A 21274-nucleotide genomic window follows, 5' to 3' on the forward strand; every position below is an offset into this window, starting at 1 on the left:
TGCAAGGATTTGTGTAGAGGGAGTGGTTTTTAAACCAGGGTAAAGGCCTATCAAGCCTGCCAGTCCCACTCCTCTCGGTTATTGTGTAATTTATATAGTACTTCAGTGGTACCAAGGCACTCTGCAAGCAAATACCAGGGCAGGATCCACTCCTCAGAAAGTCTGCAAAATGACCTCACAAGCATTAAATCCGGGACTCTCTCTTTTTGCTGTAACCTGGAAACCCCTTCCTGCTCCAGAAAGTCTCCTGAGGTCCCTTTTCCTTCCCTTCATCTGTTGCTTTGTTCTTATTATATATAACTTTCTAGACTAGAGCAGGCTCTGTTCCTCATGGTATTTAAGAAGATGCTGTCATGCATCAAGGAATCAATTTCATTTTTAGCTACTGAATATTTACAGGTATTTTACTGTCTTTTTTTTTAAGATCTTGCTCCTTATTGTTGTGGTGGTTATTTTTTGTCTCTTTTAGCCTTCCAGCTCAAAAGGAAGGGGAAACCAGGTAACACCCCTTATTGCTTCAAAAAAAAACTAAAGTATTTCTGATATCAGGGCTGTAATTTTTGCTGAGGATCAAAGGAACTCTTTCCAACATCATTGTTTGTTATGGTTAAGAGGTCTCAGCCACATCTTAAATAACCGTCCTTTTCATCCAGGGGAGTAGGCATTGGTGATTGAGACCCACTCAACCCAGCAGCGTGGGCTGGACTTCAGTTACTTTCTGGTCAATCTGGGCAGCTGAGTTCTTGTAGCTGAGCTTTGGCTCCAGTGAGCCCCAAGGGGATGATTTAACCTTTAATATGAATTTAGATCAGTGCTTTGACTTTCCTAAATTATGCCTGCCAGGGGTCTCCGGGTCACAGCGCTCCATCGTCAGAGCGCTCCCAGCTCCCAGCGCGCTCCCGGCTGTGCCGGAGAAGGGAGGTAATTATTGATATTAATTTCAAAAAGAAGTTGGATGTAAAATGGGTGTAAAAATTGCAATCTGCTCAGGGCACGCACTTGTTGTTTGCGACTGCTATATATTCAGAGATCTTTCTGCTGATATAAATGGCACCACCTAAATTGCTGGTGCAGGACAGCAAATTTCCTCTTCACATGTCCCGGGTTGTAATGTTTCTGCCACCGTATAAATGGTTAAAGTGGGAGAGCTGCTCTCTTTGCTTAGATAAACAGGGTCCCTGTGTGAATAGCTTGCAGCCCCCAGTCGTAATCTCTTTTTGATCTCTGGTTATAAAAATGATAGATGGAATGTAAACTCCATAAAGATTAGTAATCACCAAGAGAGTAGAAAAAATATTGGGAAGGATTGCAGGGTTTTTCTGCATTCTTGAGGAATTCTGTAGGGATTCATTTTCTTTGGTGGAGTTCGTGCTATTCCCCAACTCATCTCCTTTCAAACTTGTTGTCTGGAGACAGTGGAGATGTTCATGGGGGATTTTCAACTGTTTTTAAGGAAATCTGGCATGGACTCACTGTGACCTTGTGTAAATGGCATGATTGTTGTTTGCCTTAATTTCTGCAGTTGTAAAGCAAAGTAACAGGATGTATGTCCTTGTCAAATAATTGGGGATTTACTACTGTCTTGATGGTGCTGTGATGTTCTCAGGGAAGGAGTTTGACAGCGCAGCTTCAGTGTTATATGACAGAACAGCAACCCTCTGTCATTCTATACATTTCTGCATATTCATGCAGGATCCTATTCTAATCTTCTGCATGCAGGGCAGCACTTCTGAAGAGCTATTGATCTTGAGTGTCTGGTGTAGCATGTCTGATTTTCAGAAGTTTATGGCTTACCTTAAAATGTAACCATTTTACAGTGTACAGATTTGGATTGCAAATCACATATCTCTCAAAAAAAAAATCTTGATCTTTTAGTACATTTTGTGAATTACTCTGGGGTTAAAAAGTGCAAAGGTTGATCTTCCAAAAAACAGAATATTTAGGAACTGGGTTATGATGGCTGCAGCCTTTGAAAAGTCCAGCCCGTTGCACATATGAGGGATTTGCTGTATTTGAAATAAGCTACTGACCGGTGATAGCAATGTAATTTGGAGGAGGGTAAAGTGCATTCAAATGAGTCTTTACCCACACCTGTGAGTTAGGATATTTTTTATATTGAGATGCATCTGTAAGAGTGTATCTGGAGGTTCATGATGGATTGGAGGAGGTTAATGATTAGTTGCTAATGCACAGCAGGTGGTAAAGAAGAACTAAACCTCTGGCTGGCTCCTGCTTCACCAAGCTTGTGATCTCACAGAGCTCAGCTTTGGGGAGGCTTTGGATGCAGCTCAACAAGAGAGATGTTCCCAACCTTTGGGATGGGATGGGTAGGGGGGTGAGGGTCCCAGGTCCAGGTGGTGCAGGTGGCTCAGGGAAGATCTGGCAATGAAGAACCCATGGAGCAAGTGGGGTGTGGTTAAACCCCCAATGCAGAAGCCACAGCTGTGCTGTAAACCGAGGGATTTGGGAGAAACGAGGAGGTTGTTTCACCTACACTTCTGCTGGGTTTTCCCAGGTGCCTCCCACCCTCTGCAGGGCCTTTGGAGCGTGTTCAGAGCAGCTGTGTCAGGTTGAACACTACGCTCCAGGGACAAAGTTGGGCTTTCATTTAGTAGGAAGGTGTTTGTGGTATGTTGCCAAGATAGTGTTTTATTGCAAATTACCAGCGTGAGCTGCATCAGAGACCACCCAGGTCTCTCCCTGAGAACATGGCTGTGCTTCGAAACTCCTGTCAGGAGGTCCCATGGCCACCTTGTCCCTGCAGTGGGTACAAGCTCCCTGTCCCCTGCTGACACCATGTGCTGTTACATGAGTCTTTTTCTTCAGTTACCTTAGGAGAGTGTTTTACCTCAGTATCTAGCGCCTCAACTGCTGTGTCTGCAGTGCTGTTGAACCCATCTTACAGCTGGGAAACTGGGGTGCAGGCAAGAATTCCTCCAAGATTATGTAGGAAACTCATGGAAATCAAGGACTCAATCCAGCACCCAGATAAGCATTTAATTTTTTTTTTCTCTTTTGCTGCTGATCACTGCAGCTGATTTGTCTTTTCTGATTAACCCTCCTATCCCTATTGCAAATTTGGATTTGGCTGGAGTCTACTCCAGCAAAACATGTGGGATTTTCCCCTATCAAGATCTGTAAGGCTAGCTGAAACAGCACAACTTATGCGTGCTCCAAGAATTAAAAGCTCTGCTGTAAGTGCACAGACCTGTCTTTCTCTCCCCTGAAATGGACAGATCACTTTCAGTTCTGTCATAGTGACACTCCACTTTGCTTTACAACATTGCTCTTAATATTAGGAACTGCTGTCTTAAATCAGCAAGAGCTGGATGTCCCTTTCAACAACTTCTAGTGTTTACCTGTGTTAACAGTAATAGTTGTGTTTCCAGACGTACGACTTGTGCAGTCTCACAGGAAAGGTATTTCTTAAATGGCTTAAGATAGCTTAAAAAAAAATAAACTGTAAAAAAATTGTTTACACCCCTTTTTATAGCTGGGTTAGTTCCATATTCTGGTTCACAGGCTGGTTCCACAAATGGTTCTGTTGGCACAACCAGAAGGGGAAAAAGGGCAGAAACAGATTAGGTCAATGCTGCTGCCAAAGACAACATGTTGTGGAACCGCAGCCTCGGTCCCTCGTGTGGGGAGCAGGTCTCCTCCGTTCTCTCCAGCCCTAAACATGATCAACAAACAGCAAAAGAGAATCTGGAGCTTCCTCTCCCAAACCCAGTGAGTGCCTGTAATAATAAGGATTTGATAAACACCTCAAAGCACTTAATCTGCTTTTTCAGTGAGCTGCAGGGCAGGGAACAGCCAGGGAGACATTAAACAGCAAAAGCAGAATAGGTTGTAATCAACTTTAAAACCCCGTGAAACTCGCGCTGCTGTGTGTGGCAGGCTCACTTTAGAACAAGGTTGGGTTTAGTGCAAGTTCTAATCTTGGTATCAAGTCAAAGCTTGTCCAGAGAAAGTGTACATGCCTTTATTAGCATGCAAATCACATACCCTCTTTATTACACTGTCTCTGCATCCCTCCCTCCAGAGTGGTTTAATAGAAGCAGGCAAGAACTAATTAAATTCCTTTATTCATACCTCATGCTTGAAGTGCAGAGCTCAAGGCAAGAATGCCAATGGGCACACGCCCGTACCCTCTCCGTTTCCAGAACGAGCGTGGCATGCCTGACCTTCACCTCATTAGAGAAGGAATAAATCCCCTCGCGTGAAGATGAGGATGTCAGGCCCTATATGCATAAATCACATAAGGAGTTTCCAAATGGCTTTCATCTTGAGAGACCTTAAAAGTTCAGAGCTATGGATCAATCCAGAGTGGATACGTTTCAGCAGTAATTCCACATCTGAAGCTCTTTAATAATGTGGCTCCTTTAAATAAAATTCTAAAACCTGAAACCAGCTGAAATGACAGTATGCAATCAAGTTAATGACTTTAATTACTATAAAATTTCCATATAGTGTATTTGTAATTTTAATCTCCTTATCCACAAAGTACCTTTTTCCCTTTAGTGCTCTTAAAGAAAGTAAAATAGCTTTTGGTTTCCTTGCCAGTTTTTCGAGGATCTTTGAAAACGGAGTAGAAATCTCCCACAAGTAGTCCAGCTGTGGTTATGAGGTTTCTTTTTTCTTTATTTAAAATATTATCCTTGATATTAATGCATAGTATGTAAAAGCAGTAACAGGATCTATCCCAGCAAACCAGTCATTCTGATTTTGAGAATATTTCTTTGGTTACCTGGACGACTGCATAAAGGTTACACAGAACACAAACCTTTCTTAAAGCGCTGAGGAAATTGGAGGTTACTGCAGGGGAGGAAAATCTCCTGCTGAAAACCGGTAGTCAGAGAAGAAACCCAGGGCTACTCTCTATTATGTTTCCAGCTACCTCATTTGAAGCATTACGCCTGGAAAACCACACTCAGTTTTGCACTGAGGGATCCCAAAGTGCTTCTCTGTTAATTTTCTTTTTTTTTTACATTTGACAGCTGAGCATCTCACAGCTTTTATTCTCATCATACCCTATGACTGCTGCTACTTTTTGAGTTGATGAAAAGAGGCAAAGAGAAAGTAAGTGATGTGTCCAAAGTCATGCAGGAAACTAGTAGAGAAGGGATTCGAGCCTCAGCTGTAGCTGAGCTTCTTGGCTGTGGCACCATCGTTCTCTGCGATGTTAGAAACAGGCTTATAGCTCTTCTATTTTGGAGAAAGCATCTATTTTCCTATTTGCTATATCTTCCTACTGGGGGGAATTTTTTTTTAAGTGCAAAATAGCTAGCTGATCCTATTAAGCTACTGTAGGAATAATCTGCATGGAAAAAAGTCCGATGCTTTTCCAAATAGGAAGTAATTTAGATTTCAGATTAATGGCTGTGACAATGGAAATATGTAAAATCTTTTCCTGATGTGGAGCCCAAACCATGGCTGGTTCTTATCTATGGCAGACACAGGTGTGAAAACTCACTTGTGCTGCATGCAAGGGACAAATGCTAATGAAAGGCATAAATATCCCTGTTACTGCAGTGTGCATTTAGAGGGTGAGTCAGCTGGTACTGGTGAACAGCTTAAGAGCGGGCAATAATACGTTTTCTTGTACCCCCTATAAATTGACTCTTAAAAGCTGGTTTGTATGCAGCTTAGTGCAGCACAAAACCAAACCACAGGTCCCTAGTGCCAGGAGAGATTTGCTGCTATATTTGTTTTTTCTTTGTTGTTGAAGAAGCCTTTATTTTCAGCAATAGGCTATGCTGATCTGAGCCCAGGGCGGGCACCAGGAGGTTCGAGTACTCCGTGCAGGGCAGCTGTCCTAGTTTTTACCAGCCGGTCAGGCAAATACTGCAGCCTGGAAGAAGCTCTGCCCTGCAGCAGCTGTTGTGAGAATGAATCTGGTGCTGCTTGTTCCTGAGCTGAGCCAGATACATCTGCAGGAGCCGCAGCTGCAGACTTGCAGCAGCCCTGTGTTGTAGGAAGGAGATCTGACACTTCTGTCACTTTTTGCTTTCACCAGGAAAGCAAGGCCCTTGCAGAGGATATGGTTATGGCTCATGTCCCACTTGGAGATGAAAGCCCACAGGCAGGTGTGGAGAACCAAGTGAGCTTGTAGCTACAATAAGATCTAGCTCCTTGTAGGAGCTACACAGTGCTCGCTGGGCTGTCCTCAGCCTTTCAGCTCAATTGCTGAAACAGCTACTAGCATGCCCTCTCACTTAACATCACAGTGCACATTGTCACCTTCACGTTCTCTCTGTGATATTGCAATCGCCCTCTCTCACATCTGAAGCAGGAGTCTTGGGAGCTTGGTGTGCTGGACAGAAATAGGGAGGGTCTGAATTCTGAGATTATCTTGTCAAAGGAAGATATTTCCAAAAAGTATTAAACAGATGAGAACTCTTGACTTTGCGAGTCTTCCTCTCTTGCTTCCTCTCACTCAGGGAAATGAATCATAGTCCTAGAAATAAGAGCAAGGGAGGATCAGGGCACTGATTTGTTCTCTCTGGGACCTATAAATCCTTAGTCCTGGCACTGAAAGGAGCTTTGCAAAAGGAGAATTAAGGGTTGGGGTGACAGCTGGGATGGAAGGAGCCAGCACAAGTTTGGAGTAATGATAATGTCCTGCTGCTGTCAGCTGCGACTCACAAAGGAACCATTTAAGTTTCCCCCTGTCCCAGTCCCATGGGTGGGATGGTTCCTGCCTTCCTGGGGACAGCAGGACGGCAGTCTAGGGCTTGCTTTGCAGGCTCCCACTGAAGCAGAAGAAAACCCGTATTCTGTGCAATCCTGAAGCCATGTATGGTCAAGGACACGTACCTGAGCAGTTCAGATTCCACCCAGCAGAAGAGGAAGGGTGTGCGTGTAGTGCCAGGGAGTGTGTGGAGAGGGACATGATGGGGGAAAAAGGCTTGTTCAGGTCAGCTGAGATCTCTGCCAGCGCTTTCCTCTGTGTCCCACGGTTCTGCTGGTTTTCTCTCACACCGATGGTTTTAAGTTGCTGGAAATTGTGATCTGGATTTTGCAGCAGAGGGGCTGGCAAGGCCTTTACATGGAGTGCATCTTGCTTTGCATTGCATGAAGGGCTTCCACATTCTCCACCTGTTACGCTCACTGATAAGGTTAACAGGATAAAGAAAATGTTACCAAATGCATTTTAACAGATGACTGCAATTTACACTCAGCTGTTAGGCTGCTGTTTTTTCTTATGAATTGCAGAATGGGAAATCCTAGCTTGATTTAGCGAGAGGAACAAGATGAAAGTGAGGAGCTAATGATTGCAGATGGACTCACTGCAAATTTCTCTTGCACTTAGTGAAACTGCAAAATAATCAGATTAAGCCATAACTGTATAAATGGGGCTTGAGTGTGTTTGCTCTGCTGACTTGGTCATGCATTCAGGACTCTCAGAGTGGTGTAACTACAGCCCAGGAGGTATTAGTCACGCTGGGAGAACTTCAGTGAATATAGGAGGGCTTCATCTGCGCAGTTTCCAAGGCAACTCTTGCTAATATTTCATTACAATGCTTTCGCCCTCTGCAAGTCCCACGGATTAGGACTGGGAATCTCAGAAAGAAGAGTTTATTGTCAATATTGTGCCTGGATTGAGTGTATCCCTGAGGAAAAAAAAAAAAAAAAAAATAAAGCATTCCCCATAGGCAGAGCCCACAATGTGCAGCTGGAGCTAAACTCTGTCGTCTAGCACTGCCTTGTGCCCTGTGGAAAGCCTTGGGTAGTAACTAACCTCCCTCTTTCCAGCTCTGAAATAAGTGGAAAATGCAGGTATGAACTCATCCGTGTCTGTGTTGAGATGATGCTAAAACATCCTGCAGTGGTGCTGGGCCAGGTTCCATTCAGAGTGGCTGCGGCACAGCTCACACCAGTACAAACTGGTGCCCTCAAATGGTGGGGCTGGGGTGCTCCAGATGGACCCGCCACATACCAAACACTGCGGCTGCGATCTCTGCTTTTGCTGGAATAGTGTCCCCAACACCAGCACTGGGGGAACAGCAAGCAGAGGCTGTTTGACCGTTCCTGGCCGTGGGGGCTGTGGCATTGCACGCAAATGTCTGCTGGCTTTTTTTCTTTGCATTGCAGCCTCTGCCCTGGGAAAGGACAGGGACCACTGGGCAGAGTTAGCAGTATCATATTTGTGTCTCCTAATGTGCTTAAATGAAATAATGCGAATGTGAGGGTGTTTAGTGTCAATGGCGCACACGTGGGATGCCAGCTCCTTCTGTTTGTCCACACTGATCTGTGTTACTCCAGAGGAGTTATCCTCTCCCTCACCTTTTGTTGCCTTTGCCCAGTCCAAAGTGAGAAGGAAACACAAAACCTGTGTATTGAGACTTGGTTTTGCCTTGACAGCTTGTACACAGAAGGTTCCAGTGATGGTCCTAGTCTATAATTCTGAGAAGTAATGCACGAGGCAGCATGACAAGTGGTTGGTCTTTGCTTCCCATCTTGCAACCGAAGCCCCGTGGCTGCTCGGTGACCCCAGCACAGCTGCCCATGTGCCAGAGACCTCCTGGCAGAGCCCTCACATAGTCACTATACCAGTGCTGCTGGGGCTGGCCATTCAGCTTGCTGGACATGGGGAATGAGGTTATTTCCCACGTTCAAAAACTGCTTTGAAAGGGATGAGGGAAGAAACCCTTCACTTTTAACATTTTTTTCTCCAACTTTTCATCTAACCTCTTTAGCAGCTGGCACTGTTTGTAAGAGCCACAGTTCTTATTTCATCTGGGAAAACATGTGCAGCACAATTAGAAAAGCTGCTGCGGAGCAGCAAAAACTGGAGCTTTATGGCTGGAATGTATCTTCACTGCTACATTCAGCCTTGTGCATTTTTAAACACCAAGCTAAACTGCAGATTGGAGGTAACAGGGAAATTCCAAATTTAATGGTTTGTTCTGCTCAGTCCAACAAGTCCATTGGGTTGCTGGGTTTATTGCACCTTCCTCTAAGTGTTGCTGATTCCTCTGGGGAGCCACAGCCACTGCGTGTTGTACTGGGCATCCCCTTCAGCTGGCAAAATACAAGTGAAAACCAAAGGACATCTGCTGGTGTCGGGTATTTGTTGAGATGGTCCTTCCTGTGGGGCCAGCTTGGCATTTGTAATGTTGCTGGGGTCTGTCATTTTTTTCCTAATTACACTTTTCATTTACTATGTATTATTTCTTTTTAAAGAAAAAGGACTTAATAGGAAAATGCCAATATTTCTATCCTGTATGGCAGAGAAGACAGTCTCCCCATGAAGTCTGTGTACTAGAAATTGAAAGTGGAGGGGCTTTATGGCATGATTTGGGTCTCATCAGTCCTGGGGAAATTAGCTCTGTATGATATGATAGTGTAATTAGCCCTAACAGGAACCATTTACGTTCGTACTGGGTGTTTGAGTGTGTGCATGGGCCATCTTGTGACTCCAGTTAAATCTAGATTGCAAGTACAAAGGTTTTCCACGCAAAACCGGAAGAGCAGATTTGGATCAATCTGATTATAGGAAAGGAGAAGTCTGACCTTAAAGTCCCTGAATGTGAATTACAAAAGTTACTGACAAAAGACCAGTCTGAAGGTAGAAGTTGTTTTCATAGTGGGAGCTCTGCCCTTGCCCGGGCCGGTATATCTGTATCAATGCTGTGTTCCCTGCGGACAGCCTGTTACCTACCAAACACAGCACTCAGCCTCCTTTTGGTGCTGGTTTAGTAGCACTGATGAAATCAGAGCATTTCCCTGATCTAAGCAAACCCGGACCTTTCCAGCTGAACAGATGTGCAGTTAATGGGAACGCAGTCACAAGGGCAGGCAGAGGCAAACCGGGCAATGGTCCACTGGTGTCTTGCCTTCCTGATCTGGAGGAGATCTTCCTTTTGCCATGTCAGCTACTAACTTGCTCCAGGACCTATTGTTTTAGGAGTTATTTGTGACTTTTGCACCAGCTCTCAAGAATGGCAAGGGGAAAAGAAACCCCTTCAGTGGAAACACAGCGGATGATTTAACCCAAGCAATCCTTATTGGCACGAATCATTCCTTCCCCTCCTGCAAAGAAATGTGTGTATTTGCATTAGAAGTGCTATTTTTTTTTTTTTCTGAAATCCCTGAAGTTCCTTGACAGTAATAATTTCCACCTAGATCTTGAACAATTGGTTGTGATCTGATGTTTGTGGAAGCCAGCAAGGCTCTGTCATGACCCCGTGCCCGAAGAACATTTGTGCGCGTAGCCACAGGGTACAGAAACAACCCTGCTGAAGCAATCTGTGGGAGAATGAACTTCCTGGTTACAAAGAAGTTACAATGACATAGTAGGAAAAATTCTATTCTCTGAGTCAGGCTTGAGTCAGTCTCCCATTTGCAGTGCTGGATATGTCTCACCTTTCTGAGAAGAAGTAAAAGCATGTTCTGTGTGTCTCTAGCTTACCCCCACGGCTCTTTCACACTTGAGCGAGTGCATTAATTCCCATAATTGCACTGGTTTTCATCCTGAGCACATTCACTCATCCCGTTCCTTCCTCTGTGGCTTCAACTCCATGTGGTCGTCTTCTTTCTGCAGCGCTAAACAGCTCCCATGTCTCGCCCTAGAAGGAGCTGCACTTTTCTGGTGGGTGCACTGATCTCTGTTGACATGTCAGCTCGTTAAATCTGCAGGGCCCTTCTGGCTGAAGGGAGGGCTGTGTGGCATAAATTTAAAGCATGATTTAGTTATTAACATAAAAGCAGCTGTGTTCCTGTTTGCTTTGTGCAAAGAAAAACATGTAGCTAATGATGCCCAAGCCTGGAGCATGCCTAGGAGACAGCCCCAGAATAATACAGACTTTAGGCTTTAAAAGAAAGTATTTGGGTCCTTGCCAGGTAGACAGACAGTATGAATGAAACACCTGTTCTGGCTTTGGGAGGGTTTTGGAACCATTTGATTACAGGGAAGGTACAGGCTGACCTTAAAGTGAATTGAATTCCCTGGTGTAGAGTAACACGTCCTGCTACATTATGAAACTTCTTGATCTCTCTGCGAAAATGTCTGCAGCAGACAAAACCCAGATGCATGGTTCCTTTCGGTTTTAACTAAAAAGTGCTGTCCGGGCATCGCAAACTGACCAGCTGTGTGTCAAAATAGTCTTCTTCAAATTTGAATGAATGTTAGAGGGGGAACACTATAAAGTAACAAAGATAATATGTGAATTTTACAGAGTGGGGGGAGCTCTTGCAGATGCTCACTTGGTGCTTGTCAGTTTTAGAGGTTTTGCATTTTCACATCATGTAATTCAGTGATGAAAAGATATAAAGGACACTGTCTTTTCTAGAGTTGCATCACCTTATCAATCTGGTCTGGTTTGTCCAGTTTTTAACTATTTCTGTTAACATTGCAAACCAGCATCAGGAATATCTGAATAAAAGCAGAGCTGTGCTGGTTGTAACACTGCAGGGTAGCAGTTTATGGCCTGTAGTAAACAGCAGATGAGGTACCGTGATGCGTCCCATTGTCCCTTCTGGTCTTTATGTGTTCATAAGGACCAGACTGAGAAAGGCAGATCCTGGTCAAATTCCTCATGCCTTCAACAAAACTCTTCAGTCATTTCCCATCGTAGATTCAAAGTGTGCCCTGGCTCCCCCCCATATGCAGAAGGGCTTAAAAAGCTGTAATGCAGCTGTCAGTTTGGAGAACAAACAGGGGAAATGTACTTTGGGTCTGTGTGGGCTGTTTGCAGAACTGTCTGTGTGTGCAGGGTCTGTATGAACAGGATGGGAACTCCTTTCTGCGCCTCGTGAACTCAGCAAACTCAGTGCAAGCCTCACTTGGAACCTGCTTGTCTTTTTTATTTTGTTTTACAGTCTTCTCAGGTACAGCCTATAAGGCTTCTAAAAAGTAAAACTGGAGATGTGCTTGAAAGATATTGATTGCTCTTCTGACTTGTGTTGGTTCAATTCCAGCTCACGTGGAATTAGTTCTTAGCTTCCCATGGCTGTTCTTGACACACTTGTGTCAAGACTCAGGGTGCCTATGAAAACAGTGATCTTGGTATAATATTCTTAGGCCACCACCGAGCAAAGCTCAGGAAACATGCTCCTTCACACTGCTTGCAGCAGGGTAGTAGAAAAGTAATTAAATCTTTGTAAGATAACATGTTCTTGATCCCGTACAGTACACGGTGCAAGAACCATATGCTCAGTTCTTTCTCTTGGCTCAGGCGCTGCTTTTGCTGACGGCTCTGACTGTGGGGGTGCCTTGCTAGGAAATCCTGCACGTGAGAGCAACAGTGGATTTTCCATCGGCCATATGTTGGTTTTCCCAGAGTGAAGAGTTTCTTCTTTCATTTCTCTATGTAATAGACAATACAAATCCAGAGAACTTATTCGCAGCAAGCAGAATGTGTTGGCATTGCCACTGAATTACTCGACAGGCCTCACTTTTGTCTGTGGGGCACTTCCCTGCGCTTCTGCAGCGGGTTACAAGGGTATGTGTAGATAGGAAAACTCTTGCTTGTAATTTGCTGAATCTTTGTTCAGATTTAGGAACTGGGCTCCCTTATCAAGGTAAGCTATTGAGAGCCCAAACATTGAATTTATTCTCTGATATCTTTTAAGCTCTTCCCATCCCTCCACCCTCCTCAAACCCTGCTGTCATTCTACAGTTTGCATGCAGAAAGAGCTTGTAGTTTCTGATGGCAGTTTCTGTTGAGCTCCTGCAGTTTTTAGGGAGGAAAATGTAAAAGCTTAGTGGAACTCAGATGCCTTTAACAGCTACAGACGGATGGCAGCATGGCTGAAGTCGTGTTGCTACATGTAGGTTCAGAGAAGACTGGAGTAGAATTGCCACAAGCTAGATTTTTTTTTTTTCAATTCTTTCTGCATTCACTGGTAGTGGATTGTTTTTAAATGGAAAAGTTGCTTCTGCTTCAACACCTCTTGTTTGAGAGTGCGGCACTATGGCCAGTAGCTTTGTGCATCTGAGCCAAGAAGTACCAGTGCTGGGCTCAAGAAACTAGTAAAATTCAGAGAGGGATCAGAGCAGATAATAACATGAATGGTGAATGTCCAGGGTTGTTGAAGTTAATGCTTAAAAAAGCTTCTTAAATGGAAGAAAGGCTCCAGTATTCATGCTAAATTCTTGCTGTTATGGATCAGGGGACATTGCTTTTAGGAGCAGAGTATTCCTTGTCCACCCACAGGGGTTTTCACCTGAAGTATTTGCTGCTGGTGATTCTCAGATGAGATGTTGGACTGCATGGGACTTGTGTCTGCTCCAGACCAGCAACTGTGTTTTGTTTTCCTGAGTGTGGCTGACCAGAGATGGCATCAGGATAGGAACTGAACCTGTTAACCTCAACTTTTTGGTTGACCTCTAAATTGGCTGTTTAGCCATGTTATAAACCCTCTTCCCCTTTCTTTCCGTGCTGGGAAAAAACCCTCAGAATCCTCTTTCTTTAAGCCATTTCCCTTGCTGCTTGGAAAACTTCAGGTCCTCTTAGTATAGGCAGCCTAAGTATGTTTTTAGCCTTCAAACCGTCTTTGCAAAGCAGTTTAGGGTTTGACCACAGGCCAGTCAAGCTGCAGAAGGGTCACTTTTTCTGCATTATGCTCCCAAGTCCCTGCCGCAAAACCCTCATGCTCGCTGTGATTTCACTTTGGGTGGATGGTTCACTTCCCTTAATTGCATTTTGGCGGGGTGGTTAATTACGTGCCACACCGTTACCACTAGAGGGATTACGGATATTAGACTGGCCAAATGTTTCTGCCTTGTAATTCACTTGTGGGGGTAGGAGAAAGTTATTTTCCTAATCTGTGCCCTGCTTTCCTTGTTAACCCTTTTTACATGTTCACAGGTGCCATGGGGTATAAGTAGCTAATTAAATGTAGCATTTGATAAAGTTTAAGGAAGTTTTAATTCCTGTCCTGTGGAGTATTGGTCGCCCATACATAAACATGTTAGTTAACGATTACTGCAGAGCACAAGTATTTTTAAAGGTGGCTGTTCTGCTTTCCCCAGAGCAAGCATTTCCAAGCACAGCTGAAGGGCAAAGACTGCCTGTTCTCTTTAATAGAATTTGTTTTAAAAGGTTCTATTTAGCATTTAAAGGGTACATTCATCTGCTGGGTGATAAGATCTTGCACTGAGTGTGGAAATCGAGGTGGGGGGGGAGGGAGGGATTCTCCAAAGAGGCGGATGAGCAGGAAGGGGTTAAAAGATTTCTGAAAGGCCTTTAGGAAGTTTTTCTGACTGAATGGGCTTGTCGGCCCTGCTCCAGTGCCTCTTGGCCATGTGGAACCAGGCACCTCTCAACGCCCTGCCTTCAGGAGTCCTGATGTCACCCTAATGCCACCTGGCACCGCGCGGTGCCCGGGGAGGAGCAGCTGGCACTGGGTGGCTCCCTGGTTCCCGATGGCACGTGGGGCTGCGGTTCACGTCACCTCCTGGTGTTGGGACCCACCAAGCAGCACCCAGCCGGGGTGCTGCGAGTGTCCGACTGGCTGCGGCACTGGGCACGCTGTTCCTGTACGGGAATCACAATATATCACGATGGGACAGGCCACATACAGTGCTTTAGATACAGTAAAACGGATCTTTCAAAGGCCCTTGAAAGTGCTGAAGTGAGTGCAATTGCATAGCCTGCTAGGTACGTGCCATATTTGAATGCAGTCTGTGAAGCTTTGTATTTGAACTACACACATTACAGTGGTTGGTTTGGTGGTTGTTTTTTTTTTTTTTTCTTGTTTTTTTTTCTTATTTAAGACAAGGCTGGTTCCTGCTAGGCTGTCCACGAAAGAGAAACAAAGAGGATGATGTGAGGCAACAAGCAAATGCCCAGCAGCAGCCTGTAAAGACCTGGACACGCTTGTGAGCTTGTTTTGCTTCCTGTGGGGTTCAAATACCGTAGTGATCCAGCTGTATGGAGTCCAGATCTGATCTCTGTTGGTCTGCTCTGTATCTTCTTAGTTTAAAGAAACAGTATTGGCCAGATCCGGCACAACATTATGTGTGTATTGTTCAGTTCTTGGATTTTAAAAAAGTCTGTGCTGGAAAATAAAAGCAGTATTTTGATAACTTTATTTATGTATTGTTACATATAATTTCTTGTAATACGTTCAGTTTCTTGTCTGTAGATTGTCTTCCCCCCAGTAGTATGTAAAGAGCTGACAGTGTGTGTGTCCTTGCAAGTCACACCATGGCAGGGCTGTCTGTAGGTAGAGGAGGGATGGGAGAAGGTTGGGTTATCACTCAGCTGCTTCTTCCCATCTTAGCAGAGAGAGCAGAGCCTAACCGGAAAGCCAGCTTTGCTGGGGAAAGTGGAAGCAGATTTTCAATGTCCAAATTTAATGAGAGCCAACACCATACCCCGAGGAACGCAAACTGGATTTTGCAGAGTGTTTTGTTAATGAGTAATAGAACTTTTCCAGGAGATAAACCGATCTATCGGTTAATGGAGTTTAACGTACTAAAATACCAGTGAGCGCGACGGAGGACACGCAGCCCCGCCGATACAATAGGCACATTGTTTCCCTGAGGATCCTGTCCCCACTTTTATTTGGGGCGGGGGGGGGGAGGGGGGGCAATCACTTCACCCCACTTGGCCTCTCCTCCCGCAAGGCTAGGGCTGAAGCGGGGGGCAGAGAGCTCCGGCACTGAGCGAAAGGGTTAAGGGCGGCGGGGCCGCGCATGGGGCGGGCGGCCCCTCCCCGCCGCCGGGGCTGAAGTAGCGCGGGCGCGGCGGCGCGGGGCGCAGTGTCGAGGGGACCCGGTGATCCCGGTGCCGCTGCCCGGTCCCGCCGCTCGGGCAGCCTCGGTGAACATGGCGAGGGCGGCGGAGCGGGGCGGTGCGCGGCTGCTGGGGCTGCTGCTGCTGGCTTTGCCCGCCTTGCCCGCCGCTGCCGCCCGCCCGCCCGCCTCCTTCCCCAGCGATGTGAACGGGCACAGCCTCCACCCGCCCTACTTCAACCTGGCCGAGGGCACCCGCATCTCCGCCACCGCCACCTGCGGCGAGGAGGCGGCGGGCGCCGGCAGCCGCCGCGCCGTGGAGGATCTCTACTGCAAGCTGGTCGGGGGGCCGGTGGCGGGGGGGGACCCCAACCAGACCATCCAGGTACGGCCGGTGCCGGGGGGGGGAACATACACGCACCCGCGCAGTTTGCGGAGTCTCGCTGGGGTGGCAAAGCCGGCTTCCGACCGGGGGTGTGCGGACGGGTCCGAGCCCCGCTTTGTACTCCCCCGGCCATCGCTCCCTTGTCCCACCCCTGTTTTTCAGCCGTCGGTGCGAAAAGGGGCAGAGCTCGGTCTCACCGGGGGCTGGGAAGGGTGGATGCTGCAGCAAAGAGGGGGACAGCTTGGGGATGGGTGAGGAAGCGGCATGCGGGGCCCCACGGCCTCCACTACCACTGGTGTTTTCCCACGCATCTCCCCTTGCCCGGCCACTGCAGCCAGACCTTGTTCAGAGCTGGTGTCCATCAACTGGCTGGTGGGTTCATGGTGGGTGCTCTGGGAGGGGGCAAAGGGCACTGGGGTGGTCCCCTGGGCACCCTCCCCTGCCCAGGCCTGTGCAGCAGAGCTGGAAGCCCATCCGAACCCCCGGCGCAGCGGGGCCGTGAGATGCACGTGTTCTTTCTCTCCCAGCTTTGCCACAAGTTGCACGTATGAAACGCTCCTTGCTGAGTTCATGTGGCATTATTTTTAAAGTCTTTGGTTCTTTATGTTGATAAAATCCTGGGCAAGCCAGCTCCTAAATTCCTCTGCCAGAGACTCAACGTATCATAAATATGATAATATTTACCTTTATGGGTCTTAACTCTGCCATTCCCTCTGTGTTTAGTGGGACATTAGGATGAACAGAGAAAGTTAAGAGAGTGAATTTTACAAGCGAATGTCAGGTGATTTACTTCAGGGTTTCCATTTTAAGTGGACCAGAAAGAGCCTGTAGCCAGGAACGTAGATGGTAAGAACTGCTGTGCAGTTTAATAGATACTGTCCTCTTGAAAAGAGGAAAGAACAGTTGTAAACAGGCTTGTAAAACACTAGTTTTAGTTGCAGGAGCTCCAGACCTGCTGCCCCCCTCAGCTCTGATTTGAAATGCTTTGCAAACACAGAGCCACCAGCTGCTGCTCGCCAGCGTTTTCTGCTTGTTGCTTCTGAGGTTCGCAGTGCATTCACCTGTTGTAATGGAGCAATAGGGTTGCCCTCCTTGTAGGTAACAGTAGGAAGAGCAAGGGAAAACTGGCAGTTTCTTGGATCGAGCCTTCCTTGTGGCCTTTTGGTAGGGATGGCTTTGTTATGAGATGATCTCTGAAACATTTTTGTCATTCTGGCTGCATTCTCCCGAGTTAGTGCTGTACCAGGAATTTTCTGGCTATTGTGCGGTTATGACATGGAATTTTGCTCTGTTTGTTGTACAAATTGTTGAAGATGTTAGTGGATGGCTAAAAGCTGATGATTCATCCTCTGAGTTTTGCCACCTTTGAAGTGATCTGTGTCTTTTTGCTGCGTTGTAAAATAATGTAACTTGAAGAAGCTTTGCTTTAAGTAAATACTAGTAGTGGGAAACTTATAGGGAACTAGATGTAGTAATGGTGCCTACAGCGAGGCAAAGGTAGTGAGGAAGGGTAAAGAACTGCTCCTCTGTGCACTTGCAAACCAATGAGAATGATCTGCCAAGCAGAACCGGGAGGATAAGACTGGAGAAGCTGGCAGATGTGCGTATGCATTAATTGCTCTCCACCTGTCCACCCGTGCTCTGGCCACGCTGCTAGTCCAGCATGGCACGCTGCACTGGGGATGCTGGTGACTAAAATAAACCCTTTGGGCTGTACTGGCTTTGGGGACAGTTGTAACTCATCCTTCAGGTGCAGCCCCGTGTTGGCACCTCGGGGTGAGCCGAACAGGGCCCCTCAAGTGCTGATTCCTGCCGCAACCCCCTCCCGTCCCCTCCACAGCTCTGGCACGCGGTCCCTTTGATCTGAGCACCTCTTCCCAGGCCAGTGGTCTTCGGTCAGTCTGAAAGCCTTAGAAAAATCCTTTTGCCGTGGCTCCTTTCCATGGCCACAGGCAGCACCTAAAAGAGAGGAGAGGAAACGGGAGGCATCAGAGTTGAGGTCAGAGTTCCCAATTCATCGCCTTTAGGAGTTTTGGCACCACCTGGTGACTAAAGCAATGAGGGAGGTGGGAGGGAAGTGTTCAATTTGAGCAGACTGAAGTGACAATAATGAACTCCACATGCGTGTCCCACCAGAGTCCCTTCCTTTGTCACCTGCTCGGTGCTGCTCGCGAAGGGGTTTCGGTCAGGAATTTGGGCAGAATGCACCTTGGGACCCTCCAAGGGATTTCCACATGCTGTGGTGGTGAAAGGGATGTTTGCTGGACTAAAGACCTAGCGTAAACATTAATACAATAATTTAGTCAATGAGTTCAGTCAGTTTCCTTCTTGTTTGTGTTTGACATTGTAGAAAATGCTCAGGAAAGGGAGTTCATTGAGTTTGAAACATGCTAGTCCTAAAATGTTGATAATTGTTAAAGTTTCTGAAATAACGCTGCCCTAAAGACACTTGCAGTGTCTTTGGGAAGACTCTAAACCTTTTCAAGGACTTTCCTTTGCTTTATTCAGGGTTCTTTGGCAGAACATAGCATTTCTAACTGGGGGGGGGGAGTGCGCTTTTCAGTCTGTGAGGATGTGATGCTGAGGTGTGCTGAAAGGGACCCGCCATGGGAGGTTTGCTTCTCCTCTCCCACTCGCTAATCAGCACGGGCAATCCTACCTTAATGATAATGTCTTGAAGATGAGGCAAAAGAGAGATAGGTTGATTTTTCTGATCAAGGTTTACTGAAGATGCTCGTAGCTATCTGTCTTCCAAGCCTGCCAGCTTTGCAAAGGCACAGCCCTGTGCTTATGTTCCCCATCCCATCAGCTGCATGGGGGCAGTTCCAGAGACGTGGCAAAGCTGGGGGGGGCTGTACACGGCCCCCAGAGCCAGGCAGGGTTGTAGGTGATTATTTTGGTAGGTTAGTAGTACAACAATAAGGGAAGTTACTAGCATTAATCGAAGCAATTATAGAGCTTAGAATTTAAAAATGTGCAGCAAACGTCACTGATTTTAAATCAGCGCTGCTTTTGCTTTGTTTGCGCATTGAACTGCAGCGCTGAGCTCCACTTGAGCAGTGTTGGTGCTTATTGCAGGTCTTGTCCTCTTGCTCTTCCAGGTGTTGGTAACATCTGAGTCTGAAGCTGTTTGATACCCGACTGTCTCTGAATTAAGTGACGTTCTCTTTTGGTGTCCTGCAGTGGGCAGTGACCGCCTGCCCTGGTGTTTCTCCATCCCGTGTCTCTTGTGCATGGTGCTGCCTGGCGAAGGGCACCTGGTTCAGCCTGGGGCTCTCTGCCGTTTGGGTGACGTTTGGTGTTATATATCTCTCTTCTGTGTTTACATATATGATAGCGTTGGACTTCAGTGGTTTAACTGCAATTGAAGACCTGTAGCTTTTAGAACAAGTTGCAGAAAAGACACCTGGTGAGACAGTGTGAACAGTGACTCGATCTGTGAGGACAGCCTGAGTAACAGCCTGCAAGCATGCACCCCCCTTGGCTGAAATATTACTTTTTGCCCCCCATTTCCTGCTCTTTTTACCTCATCCCCAGTGGTCCGGGCTGGGTCACGCTCCCTGTGGTTTTCTGATAAATTAGGTGAGGGTAGCTGAGGTTGAGTCACGGCAGGGCCAGTTAAACCGGGACAAAGCCATCTGCTTTCCCCCAGGCAGGCCTTGCCAGCGGGGTGCCAGGCTGGGCTTTATGCTCAGAGGAGACTTCTAAGTTCCCATTGATGTGAGCGGGAACAGGATCAGGCCTTGCAGGTCTCTGGAAGCTGCCCTCCATTCAAACCCCCTCCTTATCTCTCTGCAGTTTGCTCTGATAGTGGCAGTTTTATGTGCTCTAAGCTGCGCAACTTCTTGCATTGCTGAAGTTCTTTCTTTAGCAAACCTTGGTGATGTCCACGCCTCTCTAGCTCTGGCAGCCTGCTGTCTCTGCTAAGCTCACAATTGCGTTTTAATTAAAATCCTCTGCTGGTGTCAGAACTTTTCTTTTGCCTGTAGAGACCTGATACACTGAGCAGGAGCCTGAGTTTCTCTAAAATAGGAAAAGCTGGAAATTATTCTCGTCAGGTTTAGGTCCAGCTCTGATGAAACAACTAACAAGTAACTGGTGTATCAGAGGGGCTAATCGCACTTTTAACAGCAAATTTAGTTGATGTGTTACTGGCCCGTTGGCAGCTAACACAGGCTGGCTGCACAGCAGTGGGGGAATAACAGCAGCATTACAAATGTGGAGCAGCTGATCCTGATTTTTAGTCTCCTCTTACTAAACTTGACTTGACTGTTGCCCATCAGTGTGAGCTTTGGGTTCAAAATGGTTTTTCACATCTGTGGCAAGAATTTAAAATATGAAAACACTTCAATTTTTTTGGTTACATATCCACATTTTGTAAAGCTTGCCTCACTTCTCCCTCCCCTCAGTGTTGTGTATTGTGCAGCGGAGGTTTCCACACAACCTGTTGCACCGGTTCCCTCCCATTAAAGGTTTGAGCTGAAGAGCTGGGTCAGTTTTATCTGGTCTGCTCTCCCTCCACATGTTCCAACGAGCCTTGTCCTGACCTCTCCATACAGCCTGAGCTCCCTGCACGGGCATCAGGGTTACCTGGATGGTTTCCCTTCTCTTTGGCCTTGTGCTTGCCCATCTGCTATTTTCATATTTCTGGAGGAGGTAATTAAAAGGTGTGCTTGTTCCGGACAATTTGCATTGCGTAATTACTTGCAAATAACACAGCACATGGCTGTGGGGAATAATGCTGTGAAATCTCCATTTCCTTTGCACTGAGAGTCCTCCAGAGTTGGTGGCATCTGGAAAATCACACGCCCTGCGGTGGCTCAGTCTTGCCTCAGCTCTTGTAGGGCTGCAGATGGAATAAGCAGGAAGGAGAGTGTCTTGTCCTGAGATCATGTACCTGGTGCAATAGTGAAGCTGGTGGCAGCTGGGACAGGCAAGGGCAGCTTGCTTGCCTGGGGGTAACTGCACTTTTAAAAGGAAAACTGCCTGTAACAGAGTTCCCTTCTAGGCTGTTTGTGGCAGCAATTTAGCTGACAGAACAGTGGCTCCACAAAACAAAAAACTTGCCAGTTTTCAGGGCTATTTGCAGGTTTCCTTAAGAGTGGGCCAGATTAATTTGTGCATTAAATGAGAAAGAAAGAAAGAACGTCCCTAAGAGCTCAGGTCTTTGTCTGATCCTTCTCAGGAGGTGCTGTTAAGGTTGC

General features: G+C 46.6%; 1 protein-coding gene across 1 annotated transcript in view; it reads left to right on the plus strand.

Annotated features, from left to right (window-relative positions):
* Positions 1-15722: 15722 nt before the first annotated feature.
* Positions 15723-21274, plus strand: part of LAMA5 (laminin subunit alpha 5) — an 89333-nt gene continuing 83781 nt past the window's right edge. Inside the window, exon 1 of the mRNA XM_082065744.1 lies at positions 15723-16070. Coding sequence (XP_081921870.1) covers positions 15780-16070 — 291 coding nt within the window. The 5' untranslated portion in view covers positions 15723-15779. The remainder of the gene's footprint in view (positions 16071-21274) is intronic.

Source organism: Streptopelia decaocto, assembly GCF_964273445.1.
Source record: "Streptopelia decaocto genome assembly, chromosome: 14".
Lineage (NCBI taxonomy): Eukaryota > Metazoa > Chordata > Aves > Columbiformes > Columbidae > Streptopelia > Streptopelia decaocto.